The 13,524-nt window shown below is 39.8% G+C and overlaps 3 protein-coding genes and 1 pseudogene across 3 annotated transcripts; 2 read left to right on the plus strand and 2 right to left on the minus strand.

Annotated features, from left to right (window-relative positions):
• Positions 1-1,096: 1,096 nt before the first annotated feature.
• Positions 1,097-8,120, plus strand: LOC138404185 (myb-like protein X). Its single transcript, XM_069507588.1, has 2 exons — positions 1,097-1,556; positions 6,793-8,120. The coding sequence occupies exons 1-2, from the start codon at positions 1,382-1,384 to the stop codon at positions 7,569-7,571; spliced, it is 954 nt and encodes a 317-aa protein (XP_069363689.1). The 5' UTR covers positions 1,097-1,381; the 3' UTR covers positions 7,572-8,120.
• On the minus strand, positions 1,560-8,628 carry LOC117994084 (uncharacterized; annotated as a pseudogene).
• LOC138404186 (uncharacterized) lies at positions 2,054-4,726 on the plus strand. Its single transcript, XM_069507590.1, has 2 exons — positions 2,054-2,467; positions 3,889-4,726. Exons 1-2 carry the CDS (start codon positions 2,284-2,286, stop codon positions 4,629-4,631), a joined length of 927 nt encoding a protein of 308 aa, XP_069363691.1. The 5' UTR covers positions 2,054-2,283; the 3' UTR covers positions 4,632-4,726.
• LOC117994157 (uncharacterized) lies at positions 2,469-5,018 on the minus strand. Its single transcript, XM_034982048.2, has 2 exons — positions 4,723-5,018; positions 2,469-3,423 (listed from the first exon to the last, which is right to left on the minus strand). The coding sequence occupies exons 1-2, from the start codon at positions 5,016-5,018 to the stop codon at positions 2,535-2,537; spliced, it is 1,185 nt and encodes a 394-aa protein (XP_034837939.1). The 3' UTR covers positions 2,469-2,534.
• Positions 8,629-13,524: the final 4,896 nt, after the last annotated feature.

Consider the following 13,524-nt stretch of genomic DNA (forward strand, 5'->3'; position numbering starts at 1 on the left):
TAAAGTAGGTATACCTAATGCTCACTTCCTGTAAATTTTCGTGCCTTGAACCGAAAATATGCAAGAAATCTTGAGCAGAACCTACATCATTCCCAGATCAAAAGTAAGTAGAAATAATTAGATCATTGATAACTCAATGTACTTACCTACACCTTATTCAAAAATATAATATAATTTTAAAAAAGTTCTTTCTAAAAGTAAGTAGGTATATAATAAGTCATAGTTACCTATCTAGTTATAACGAGTAGACATTTAGCTGATCATTTTACAGAATTCATGCAGTTGTAGTCCTTAGGTTTCTTTTTACATTACATTTAGTTCAGATTTTTTTATCAATTTAGCTCGAATTAATTAGTACATTCTGTCAATTATACTACTTTGCTTTTAATATACCTATCGTAGTAGTTATAGTACCATATGCACATTTTTATCTCAACCAATTCTAAGGTTTTCATTTACATTGAGGCTGAATGCCCGAAGGTCAGTTACTGAGGAATATCACTCACTGAGAAACCAACTTATCCGGAGAACACAACAACTACTGTCACAGGAGATAGATGAAACGTGATAATCCACGCCTATCTCTCTGTCTAAGGAGGCTCAGAGAAAGCAGCTCAACCATTATCCATGAATTAAGAACTACTTCAATACTACCAGTATGCCGCAATATTCGGCTTCACTCTCAACGGTACGATTCGACCAGCCCATTACAGATGCTTCGCTTCATCTTCACGAACGAAGTCTAGCAGCAGCCCTCCAGACTGAGGGTGGAAACCTCCGAGGACGTTCCGGCGACATTTCCGTTAAAATTACTACAATGGTCGCCGCACTGAGGGTGGAGGTGTTACGGATACAGCTATCCTTACCTATCTATATAAAACCCAGGCATCGCCGGGGGAGCTAACATGTCGTCTAGCAGCCCAGCTACGTGTGGAAATATGCCATCTCATCACGTTCCGGCACATAGAGTCATCAAGGTCTGCAGCCACCTCTGTACGTGATCTCTGGTGCTAACCGACCACAGAACGGTAGAGGGGAAATCGATATAAAATCGATAGAGTTAGTTTTAAGGTAGCATTAATCTAGCATAATTTAGATAAGATATAGTTAAGTAAAGGCCTTCGTGTCCCAACGTCGACACGAATGTCCTAATTAAATCATTTTCGTAACCAAAAAGGACTTCTGCCTTCAACCCCCGCTCCAGGTAGCCGCCCTTACGTAACTGGTATCTATTGTAAAGCGTGATAAACGCACGCGGGACGCGGGGCGCTGTGCGGGGCGTCACCCCGGTGCGGGGTATCCGCATGCGTAAGCGCTGCCTACAACTTCAGTGCCCATTTTAGAGTCGAGCGGGGCGCACGCGCCGTATTGTACTACCGAAATGAAAATCGATACAGAACGAGTAATCATTGAAGTTCATCTGCGGCCCGTTTTGTGGGATAAACGCAATGAATTATACAAAAACAGGGACGCGAGGGAGGCTGCATGGAGAGATATTTTGAAGGAATTGGCACCTAACTACGAAAATTTGAGCGAAGAGGAAAGAAAAGAGGCGGGTATGTGTTTGGTTCATTATTTTATTTATACAAGCATCATTACTTTATTAATATAAGCATAATTATTTAATTCACAAATAACATCAAAAACCTTCTAAAACCTTTTGAGTTTAGTTAATTAATTATATATCGGTGTTGCCAGGAGACTTTTCCTTCATTGATAAAGTAATCTGCAAATATATCTCTGATATTACTTGCCGACGTATTACTACTTTCAGTCTGCTGCCTGGGTAGTGGTCCCGTAAAACCATTTGTGACAAATGTATGGCTGACCTTGTAGCCATCCCGTTTCCTTATGAAATTGTGAAGTACACATGCCGTCTTGACTATTAATTGTGCTAGATCTAACTTGACATTCATGGATCTGTGAAATATTCTAAATTTATTTGACATAATTCCAAAAGTGCATTCTATGTACCTTCTAGCTCTGGACAGACGGTAATTAAATATTTTCTTTTTGTAAGGTAAATTATCACGAGCATAAGGCTAAGTTCATATGGCCGCGCGGTACCGCGCGGAACTACGAACCGCGCGGCACAAGATCAATATAAACGATAATTATCGTCTACATTACCGCGCGGTACCGCACGCCAACGCGCGGCGCGCTCTGACCCGCGCGCAAGATCTAGAACCGCGCGCTGCCGCGCGGCACAAGTATTTCAAACCTGTATCGACCTGTTCAGTTGATCCGCGCGCCTTGAGACGGAAAGACACATAGATCGATGCAATGAGTACCGAAGATGACATTGTGCCTATCGATTTGCTTATCGACGAAATCGAAAAAAGAGATGCGATTTGGAATCTTAACTCTAAGGATTATTCAAATAAAATATTAAAAAGAAGGTCTTGGGAAGAACTAGTTTTAATTTTTTGCAAAAATGATGATTCCGAAGAAAAAAAGAAAAATTTGGGTAAGTTTTTTTTTAATTAGTTTTATTTATTTAAAATAAGTTTTATAAAATCATAGGTAGGTACCTATTACACCATTTTATCTTGCCAATCTAATTTACCTTCAGTAACAAAATAATTTGTGAATTTAGTTCGAATATTATCTACTTCATGGATTGCTCGTCCACTGTTAGTTGGATTCACATTAGGTAATGGCGCTGGATTGATCATATCATCCTGATTTATACCATCTCTCATCCTTACCAAGTTATGTAAAACACAAATAGCTTTGACGATATCAACAGCAAAATCTATCTTCACGTCTATTGGCCGGTGTAAGATACGCCACTTGTTACACATTATGCCAAATGTACATTCGACATACCTTCGTGCTAAAGAAAGGCGGTAGTTAAATATATTTTTTTCTTTTGACAACATTTTACCACCATAGGGTCTCATCAAATTTTTAGTCATAGCGAAAGCCTCGTCAGCTACAATTACGTATGGTAGTTTAAATGCATCGCTCTCATTATTTGTGATAGATCTAGGCTCTGGTAAGTTCAACGAATTTTCTGAGAGTTTTTTGAATAATGACGTTTCCTTGAAAACACCCGAATCACTGTCTTTTCCGTAAGCTCCAACGTCTATCCATATGAAGCAATAGTTAGCATCACATAAAGCCATTAAAACTAATGAGAAAAAGTGTTTGTAATTGTAATACATTGATCCTGATTCTGGTGGCTGTATTAAACGAACGTGTTTGCCGTCCAACGCTCCAACACAATTTGGAAAATATGCTTTATTTTCAAATTGTATAGATATTTGTGTCCAGATTTCTTTTGTTGGTGGACTCATGACCAAAGTTTTTAAATTTCTCCATAAAACTTGGCACACTTGCTTAATTATACCCGATATCGTAGACTTGCCAATTTTATAACCATATTGTAACTCTGCAAATGAAGAACCAGTTGCTAGGTACCTGTAACATAATAGTTATTTAAGATACACGTGCATAAAGTAGATCTTTACCGAATAAGTGCTACAGTGAAAACACAAGCATAGCGAGTGTTTACAGTGTGGCACGCGAGCATAAAGTGCATATGCTCACGTGCCACGATAAATATTCCATTTCTATTCCTACTCCTATTCCTCGTCAAATTCCTATTCCCATACCTATTCCTACCCCTACTTACTCCTATGCCTACTCCTATTCCTATTCCTAATTCTATGTCTATGTCTATTTCTTTTAAGTAAATCTTTACTGAATAAGTGCTACAAAGAAAACACATTCATAGCGAGTGTTTACAGTGTGGCACGTGAGCATAAAGTGCACAAAGTACAATTTGCATAAAGTAGGTCATAAGGACTCTTTATGCACCCGTATCGTACAACATTTTTCAATAGTTTTGCAATGAAAACTAATAATTAATTATTTACTTTCTAGGATCGATTTTGCAAAAAAAATGGAAAAATTTACGAGATGCCTATGTAAAAGAACTTAAGAAAACAAAACATTTGAAGTCCGGTTCCTCAGCATCAACACCATCTTCATTTGCGTATTTCCAAAGATTGTCATTTCTTAAACAAGTTGTCCAGAAACGAAAAACTGACAACAGCCTTGATGTTGCGGAAGTTACAGAGAATCCTGATTTGGATAGTGCAGTTAACAGCAGCGGCGTTCAAGCTTCAACAGAAAATGTGCTCCGGAAAAAATTCAAACTTCACCCTGCCGATGAACATTTTGCAAATCTTTTACAACAAAGCATAAATACTCGAAATAATAATGCAGCAGAAAAGAAAGATGACGATGAAGATAAATTATTTTGTCTTTCATTGGTTAGGGAAATAAAAAAAGTTCCTGAAAACCGGCGTTTAAAACTGAAAATTGAAATTTATAATTTATTAGAACGATACCAAGCTACACGAGCACAGCCACTTGAAGATTTTAACTACCCGTCTACTTCATATAGCTCACAACGACCACCCAGAAACTATCATGCTTCATTTCAAAGTTCTCAATATAGCAACCCAATGCAGTACTCTGATAGAGAATCAACACAATATGGCTATACAACTAGTTCATACACTTCACCTCCCACAAGTTCATCGCAAGTAACATCACCCCCGGGTGATGTTACTTGTGACCCGTCATACGAAGATTCTCAAGAATTAGATCTGTTCAATTAAACTAAAAGTTAATTTGCCAAGAAGCCTCGCTCATAATTTCTTATTTTTTATAATTTTTACTGTGATTATGATTAATAAACAGTTAACTTACCGCAATGTTACAATGAGTTTTTCTTTTGGTGATATGCAATATCTTACAGCATTTTCACTGGATTTTAAATCATTTTCAATGAAATCGTATAAAAAATCAAAGGTTGCAACTGACATACGGAAATAATTAAAAAATTTTTCTTCATGTAACCTCAACTCAGGGTATAAGGTGACAAACAGGCTTGAAGAAAGTCTGTCACTTAATATTGGATGCACCCAGTATCGCCTTTGTCGTCTTCTGCGACGTCTCAGTCTTCTATATAAAATCCACAAGCAAATTGCCTCCTCCACGTCCATTGTATATCAATGTTAATGCCAGACTGGCGCTCGTATATACCCTGTCATGTGAACTCTAACATCGCGCGGCGGCGCGCGGTGCCGCGCGGCCATATGAACTTAGCCTAAGGCCGCATCACATGTGATGATAAACCAAATGCCTCGTCTCCCACTATCACGAACGGCAACTTTGCTCTTACACTAGATGGATAAGCTACTTCGGGGCAAATAATAGGCAACTCTTGCGGGTCAGGGATACCCAACGTGTTACTTTCCAGTTTCGTATACAATTGACTCCTTCTAAAGATGGTTGAATCGGCGTTGCTTCCACTGGTACCGACATTAATATATGTAAAATTATAATCAGCATCACACATTGCGAGGAGCACTACAGAATAATATTTCTTATAATTAAAATATAGTGATCCACTGTGCGGCGGCCGAATCACTCTTATATGTTTTCCATCAATTGCACCCAAGCAATTAGGAAAATTTGTATATGTGAGAAATCCCTCTGCGATTTCTTTCCATTTGATCCCATTAAGCTGTGGAATACATTCAGACTTTAGTTCAATCCATATTATGTAACAAACTTGTCTTACTATTTCGCTAATTGTTGCAATTCCAATCACATAGGAATAGTGTAGATCAGTGAATGTATTACCAGTTGCCAAATATCTGAAAACAAAAACAATATATTAATAATATGATAACATAATATATTAATAATGCTGACATCAGACATAAGACAGCATGCACCGCTCGAATTTTACTTCAGAAGAAAAATAAATACCCTTAAGGTGAAAGGGCACGGAAGTAGCTAGCGCTAGAAGTTTTTAATTCGTTTTAACTACAGTACTATAGCTACGTTAGATTTCTATGATTTGCCGAAAATTTTATCATAGGGGGGTATTTATGCAGTTATGATTTCATATGAAAAGTTCGAAGTATAGTTATGTATCTCATATCTGCTAAAAGTGGCCACTTTTAGCAGATTTGAGACACATAACTATGCTGTAAATATTTTATAAGAAATCTTCTCTGTATAAATTAACCCCTATGGTAAAATTTCCGGCAAATGAAAGGAATCTAATAAATATATATAATATAATATAATGAAATATCGTTTATTTCAGGCAATATTTACATTACAAGATGTCCTCCTTCATGAAGGTTGACAGATGCAAATAAAGCAAATTTTTGTTAAAACAAATTAAAAACTTACAGCGCTAGTGACTTCCGGAAGTTTTCACCTTAATTTTGATGATGGCAAATTTTACTGTAACTAATTATTTTTGTAAAAAATGAATTATTTCGTCGATGTCTGCGCCGCGCCGCCCCGGCCGCGCCGTCTGCGTCTAGTATAAGATTCACTTTGCGCTATCGTTCGCGGCGAAATTGACCGGCCTGCGCCGGCCCGCCGTTTGCGTTGCGCCTAAGGGTACTTTTCCTTCAACTGCGGCCTTATTTTTCCACTCTGTATAGGTATATATATATATTGCTTGATTTATCTAATGCTTCATGAGACAGTGTAAAGTTGACAACATGTGTGAATTAAGGAGGGCCTTTAATCGAATGCAGTTAAATTTCCAACTAATATCAGATTTGTACACACGGCCACAGATCAAGCTTCCCAAAACCAGTATAAACAGGACTCATGCGTTGTTTATTATCGTAGACGACTCGGCGCCCGGCGAGGCCCTAGCAAGTTCCGTTTATTGGTACTGGTTTTGGGTAACTTGATCTGAAACTGTGTGTACTTTTGCCACTTACTTATTATATTTTGTCATTTCAGACAAGAAAATACAACAACGCTGGCGAACAGCAAGGGACACTTACCAGAAAGACAAGATATCTGAAAAAAATCAGCCATCCGGCTCTGGGAGTAAGAAGAAGAAGAAGAAATATTCTTACTATGACATTTTGACTTTCTTAGACAGTACAACGGAAACTGCTGGAGAAGAGTCACTCTGTGAAGAAATGTCTGAACAAAGTAATTTAGAAACACCTAATGAGTCCACGCAACCAGATACTTCACGTCAAGAAAGTTCTCACCCAACATCAAAACAAAAACAAGTAAAATCTAAAAAGCAAGCACCATCTGAATTTGAGGCACAGTTATTAGAATGCTTAAAGTCTAATCAACAGGAGCTAGAAAGTGAGGATTTGGCTTTCTTTCAGTCTCTGCAGCCTTCATTAAAAAGATTCACTAGATATCAAAAACTAATGTTCAGAACAAAAGTGTTAAATATAGTTATGGAAATGGAAAGTCAAACACAACCTGCATACTACAGTCCCATACCTACAACAAGTTCTAGTGCTTTTACTGAGCTTGACAGTTTGTCACCGATAAATCAAGATTACCAAACCAATAGTATAATCCAGGATACTTCGAGTCTTAACGACAATGCTTTTAGTTCTGCTGCAGTGAATGACAATGAAACTCTTATTTCGACTGAAAGCGGCCTGTTTAATATCACGTCTTATGACGTAATTTATACCCCAGCAACAACATCATCTACAGGCGAAAGTAATGTCAACGCTCAGGATACAAATTTACAAAGAAATGAATGATGTAAAATTTGATTTTTTAATTTATGAATAAAACTCTTTTTATTAAAATGAGTACGATTAACTTTTTTTCTCCAGTTTCTCTCTAATTGTTTGTTTAGTCATATGAGTGCGGTTGTACACACGGCACAGATCAAGTTACTCAAATCCAGTATAAGCGGGACTCCGACGGGTTACCTAAGTATGATAATACGCAAGGCGCGAGTTCCATTTATGCTGGTTTTGGGTAACTTGATCTGTGGCCATGTGTACTTTATCAGATAAAAAAAAGGATTGTGTATGTAGGTTGAACGTACCAATCCCAAACCAATTAAGGACTTTTTTTTGACTTTAAATTACTGTCATGTGCAAACCTATAACTTTTATCTATATTATAATAAGTAGCGTGTGATGAAAGGTAGGAATGATTCCACTTTAATGGCGACATTTTATGAGTGAAATAATCTTATTTAATGAAATTTCAACATGAAATTGAATGAAATTATGAACAATGAAATTTCAGAGTACATGACAAATTTTTTTTTGCACATGTAAATTTACACATGACAGTAATTTGAAGTCAAAAAACGTTTATCCTACCTGTTCAAATCCCTTTCCACTAAATCATAGCAGGAAATTAAATATTTAAAATTTAAAACTTACCTTAATGTAATAGCGAGCCTCTCAATCGGTTGTATTGTAATCCTTCGTAAACTGCTTTTTTGTAGCTTATTCTCAATTTTACACAACAGTTCATCAAAAGAACGAATGGACATTCGAAAGTAATTTTTAAATTTACGTTCATTATTTTGTAGTTTTCCAAAGCGTGTAACAAACGCCCCAGCAAGAAGCCTATTTTCAAGAAAGGGATCAACATGTACTCTTGTCTTCTTGTTTCGTCGTTTGTAAAGTATGTAAGCGACACATATTCTTCTGACATTGATCATTTTTGAACACGTCTATACCGTTACGCAGCCCGTAGAAAACTGAAACTCATGCTGCGTATGATCCGCAGCGTGAAATTTTACGCATGCGGTCCAATCCCGCGTGCGTGAGCAAATCCGCGTGACACTAAAAGCGCCCTTACTGATTATCGAGGATAGCTATCTGTCCGTAATCTTTGATAGGTTATTGAAAACCGCCGTAAGTGTCGTCACCGCGCAGTCCAAACCGTTGTCCGTCCCTCGCTAAAATATAGTGTCGTCATTCTACCCGGCCTCCCCGGAAAGTGTCTCGAGTTTTCCGGCTCCTAAAGCCACCACCGCCGGTGTAAATAGTATTACTTAGTGGGAATTCAATGTAAGTAGCTCGTGAGAAATAAGAGATTAAAGATCAGTGTGTCAGTGTGCAATTCCTGTTTTATCCCATCTCCCTGGTTAGCGTAGGTCCTGTAGGACAGAAACTCCACGTAGCCCAGGAAGGCCTGGCTGCGTGGGGATTGTGCAAGGCGGCCAAGGTTCGAGCCCTTGGCCCAGCTTCTCTCACAAAGTTTTGAAATCATATTGATGATTTACGCGCGGTTTTTGAACGGCTGAGATTATTTAAGTTGCGCGTATAAGATAAATGGTTAGAGTTGCTATTTATTTCTTGAAATTGCTACTAAACTTTAGATTTTGCTTAAGAATTAATTCTAAACCATAGACATTTTATTTGTAAACAGGCACGTCAAAGTGATAGACAAAATACTACAGACGTGACAGAACAATTAACAGATTATAAATGGCAAGTCTACGGTACTTACATGGCAAAACTGTATAAAGATTTTGTAATATTTTAGAAATAAAGAAATTGTAGATTTAAATAGAGTATTTATGTAGAGTAAAGTATGATACACTTTAAAGTGTATTTGACTCTGTTGTCTTTTAATTATTTTGGACTGGTATCATTATACTTATGGAAAGGGTAGCCAAAGGGCTATAAATGGCTCTGCTTTGAAGATAGAGACGATTAATTTTTCCTATTTATAAGAAGAAGCTGTGAAATACCTAGAGGTACGAATATTGTTGATTTTATATTTCTATTGTTATACTATGTATGTAGAGGGGGTAAGGTAGTACACTTCCACCTTAGCGCTCCAACAGTCAACCTCACCTGCCCGTGGTGCCCCCTGCTGATTAACGAACGAGGCTCTGACGACCGACAAATGGCGGTATAACCATTTCCAAGTAGCTAGACTTGACCAAATGACACAGCCTGGTGTCGGGCAGCAGCAACACCAGCGAAAGCAAGTCTAGGACTGCGATGGTCAACACGCCTGCCCAACGTGGTCATTATGGGCATATTCTCCCCATGAGTAGCGACAATACACAATGGCCCCCAGTCCCCGGCAGCCCTACTATTCCCGTCCACGGTAGCGGACGCGGTCACGGTAGAGCAGGGGGTGCGAAGAATCACCGGGTTTCGGACAGCTACCACAAAAAGCGAATTTATTTGCCTACGTACAACACCCGGACATTGAGATCGGACGAACACCTCGCGGAAATTGAAGTGGAGCTGAGCAATATTAACTGGCACATTCTAGGACTATCGGAAGTCCGAAGAGAGAGGGAGGACACGATTACCCTAGAGTCGGGTAATATGCTCTACTATCGACAAGGCGATCAGGCATCCCAAGGCGGTGTTGGATTTCTGGTCAATAAGGTCCTTATTAATAACATAGTTGAGATCAGTAGTGTGTCGACGAGGGTGGCATATAATATTATACTCAAGCTGAACCAGAGGTACTCTCTGAAGATTGTACAAGCCTATGCACCCACGTCGGCATACTCCGACGAAGAAGTGAAGGCCTTCTATGAGGACATCTCGATGGCCATGGATAGAACAACTAAGACCCACTTCGTCGTAATTATGGGAGACTTCAACTCTAAGGTGGAAGTACAAGAAGACGGCGAATCAAAAATGGGACCATATGGTTTTGGCACCAGAAACCACAGGGGCCAAATGCTAGTCCACTTCCTAGAGCGGAAAGGACTATTCTTAATGAACTCGTTCTTTAAGAAGAAGCCCTCTAGAAAGTGGACATGGCATAGCCCGGACAATGTGACTCGGAACGAGATTGACTTCATCATGACGGATCGTAGATACATATGTGAAGATGTCTCAGTGATCAATAGGTTCAATACGGGCAGTGATCACAGACTTGTTAGAGGCATCTTGCGTATGGATCTGCAATTAGAAAGAAACCGTCTGATGAAGTCGGCTCTCAGGCCAAAGCCGTCTCAAAACTTCAGCTCAGATAAGTTTCAATTAGAGCTCAAAAACAGGTTCGAACTGCTGGACACTACCTTAGACATTGACCAGAAATTGACACAGTTCGTTAATGTCGTTCGTGAAGTGGGCCGCAAATACTGTCGTCATGAGCACAAAAAGGTATCTAAGATCTCCAAAGATACCCTGGAATTAATGGAGAAGAGACGAGAGACCCCCTCGGCGTCACCTGAGTGGCATAATCTAAACAAGCGTGTTAAGAAAGGAATACGATTTGACCTCCGGCGCTACAACACTTGCAATATTCAAAATACAATCGAACGGAACCGAGGATCAAAGGTGTTTACTAAACGACTTGAGAGGAGCCACTTGACAAAGCTGAGGACGCCTGACGGAAAGACTGTCACTTCAACACCAGAGGTGTTGAAGGAGATCGAACGATTTTATGAACAGCTGTACTCTTCTCAGGCTCCTAAAACGGCTCAAAGCACGAACGACAAACGAGCGACCTTGACACGCCACTACACCGAGGATATTCCAGAAATTGACATTGGCGAGATGCGAATAGCCCTCAAACAACTCAGTAACAACAAGGCGCCGGGTGATGACGGCATTACATCAGAACTCCTACGTGCGGGAGGTACTCCTGTACTGACAGAGCTTAAGGAGCTGTTTAATGACGTCATCATGAACGGAACAACGCCGAAAGCATGGAGCAAGAGTGTAGTAATCCTTTTCTTTAAAAAAGGAGATAAGGAGCTATTAAAGAACTACCGGCCCATCTCACTCTTGAGCCATGTTTATAAGTTGTTTTCGAGGGTTCTTACAAATCGCCTCGCCCGAAGACTTGATGAGTTCCAACCTCCGGAACAGGCTGGGTTTCGAAAAGGGTACAATACCGTAGACCACATACACACCTTAAGGCAGATTATACAGAAGACAGAAGAATATAATCTCCCACTCTGTCTTGCCTTTGTGGACTACGAGAAAGCCTTCGACTCTATCGAAACTTGGGCTGTTCTGGAATCATTGCAAAGATGCCAGGTCAATTGGCGGTATATTGAGGTGTTGAGATGTATTTATAACTTTGCGTCAATGACCGTCCAAATCCAGTCTCAGCAGACAAAACCTATCAGCTTGCGAAGGGGCGTTAGACAGGGGGATGTAGTATCTCCAAAACTGTTTAACAGTGCACTGGAAGACCTCTTCAAAACGCTGGACTGGAAAGGACGAGGATTTAATATAAATGGCGAGTACATCTCACATCTACGATTCGCTGATGACGTGGTTATTCTAGCAGAAACTCCGCAAGATCTCGAGGAGATGCTGAGTAACCTAAGCCACTCTTCCAGACGTGTCGGTCTCGGGATAAACTTGGACAAAACAAAGATAATGTTCAATCAACACGTTGTCCCGTCACCGATGAGCGTCGAAAATGTTGGCATCGAAATTGTTTCACAATACAATTACCTTGGCCAAACAATTCAATTAGGCAGAAGCAATTTCGACGAGGAAGCCAACAGAAGAATTCGGCTAGGTTGGGCAGCTTTTGGGAAATTGAGTCAAGTCTTCTCATCGTCAATTCCTCAGTGCCTCAAGACGAAAATCTTTAACCAGTGTGTTCTTCCCGTCCTCACCTATGGTGCTGAAACGTGGACACTAACAAACGGCCTTGTCCACAAATTCAAAGTCGCTCAGCGAGCTATGGAGAGGGCTATGTTAGGAGTTTCCTTGAGGGACAGGATCAGAAACGAGGAGATCCGCAGGAGAACCAAGGTCACTGACATAGCCCAAACTATTAGCAAGCTGAAGTGGCAGTGGGCAGGTCATGCCTGTCGTAGAGGCGATGGCCGTTGGAGCCGGAAAGTCCTTGAGTGGAGACCGCGTTTAAGCAAGCGTAGTGTGGGACGCCCTCCAGCACGATGGACCGACGATATAAAGAGGCTGGCGGGAAGTGGCTGGATGAGAAAGGCTGAGGACCGGGTGTGGTGGCGCTCTTTAGGGAAGGCCTATGTCCAACAGTGGACGTCCACAGGCTGATGATGATGATGATGATGATGATGACTATGTATGTTGTTTAATGTGTAATTTGTTATTCAACTGGTATTCCTTTGTAATAGTTTATGCTAATACCCTATGTGGGTTGGATATGTTATGGTAATACCTACCATAGTTGTATATATTTTTCAATAATTGTGGATAGACACCGCCGAGTTTTTCTTGCCAGTTCTTTTGTCTCGGTAAAAGATGCTTTTTTACGAACTGGCGGTAGATTTTTCTTACAGGAAATAATAAATTATTTAATGATAAAGCAATAAGTAATGGTAAAGATAAACTTTGATTTGGAGGGAGTTTTTCCCTGAATAAAACAGTTTATTTCCTTATACAATCTTTTATTTTGTCTCCTACCTACAACCACGCCCTAGCTTATTGATAACGAACTAAGGTCTAGACTCTCAGTAGGTTGATTCCTGACTCTATTGTCTCTATATGCTGCTGCTAATCTAGCTCGCGCTAACAGAGAAAAGTCTGTCTTTGCACGTGATGAGGTTGTGGCGACTGCTTCCATTTCTGAACGCAGCCGTCACGCAGCTAACTGACAGTTGACGTAACGCTTGGCGCGTTATTGTGTGACATTAGACTTCACAATACATGTATATTATAACAATTCCGTTTATTGTCAGATCCTTGTAATGTTTTAAATATCTCAGTGTTAATCCTATGTAATTTGACCTGAATTATAATCACATGAAAACAATCGGCAGTGTTT

The sequence above is a fragment of the Maniola hyperantus genome, chromosome 26 (assembly GCF_902806685.2).
Source record: "Maniola hyperantus chromosome 26, iAphHyp1.2, whole genome shotgun sequence".
NCBI lineage: Eukaryota > Metazoa > Arthropoda > Insecta > Lepidoptera > Nymphalidae > Maniola > Maniola hyperantus.

Bases quoted from the DNA above. Each gene is read 5' to 3' on its own strand.
- LOC117994157 (XM_034982048.2), bottom strand. From the start codon at position 5,018: ATGGACGTGGAGGAGGCAATTTGCTTGTGGATTTTATATAGAAGACTG. The intron at 3,424-4,722 runs GTAAGTTAACTG...ATTATGTTACAG, and splicing joins AAACTCATTGTAACATTGCG to GTACCTAGCAACTGGTTCTT.
- LOC138404185 (XM_069507588.1), top strand. From the start codon at position 1,382: ATGAAAATCGATACAGAACGAGTAATCATTGAAGTTCATCTGCGGCCC. The intron at 1,557-6,792 runs GTATGTGTTTGG...TTGTCATTTCAG, and splicing joins AGAGGAAAGAAAAGAGGCGG to ACAAGAAAATACAACAACGC.
- LOC138404186 (XM_069507590.1), top strand. From the start codon at position 2,284: ATGAGTACCGAAGATGACATTGTGCCTATCGATTTGCTTATCGACGAA. The intron at 2,468-3,888 runs GTAAGTTTTTTT...TTTACTTTCTAG, and splicing joins AGAAAAAAAGAAAAATTTGG to GATCGATTTTGCAAAAAAAA.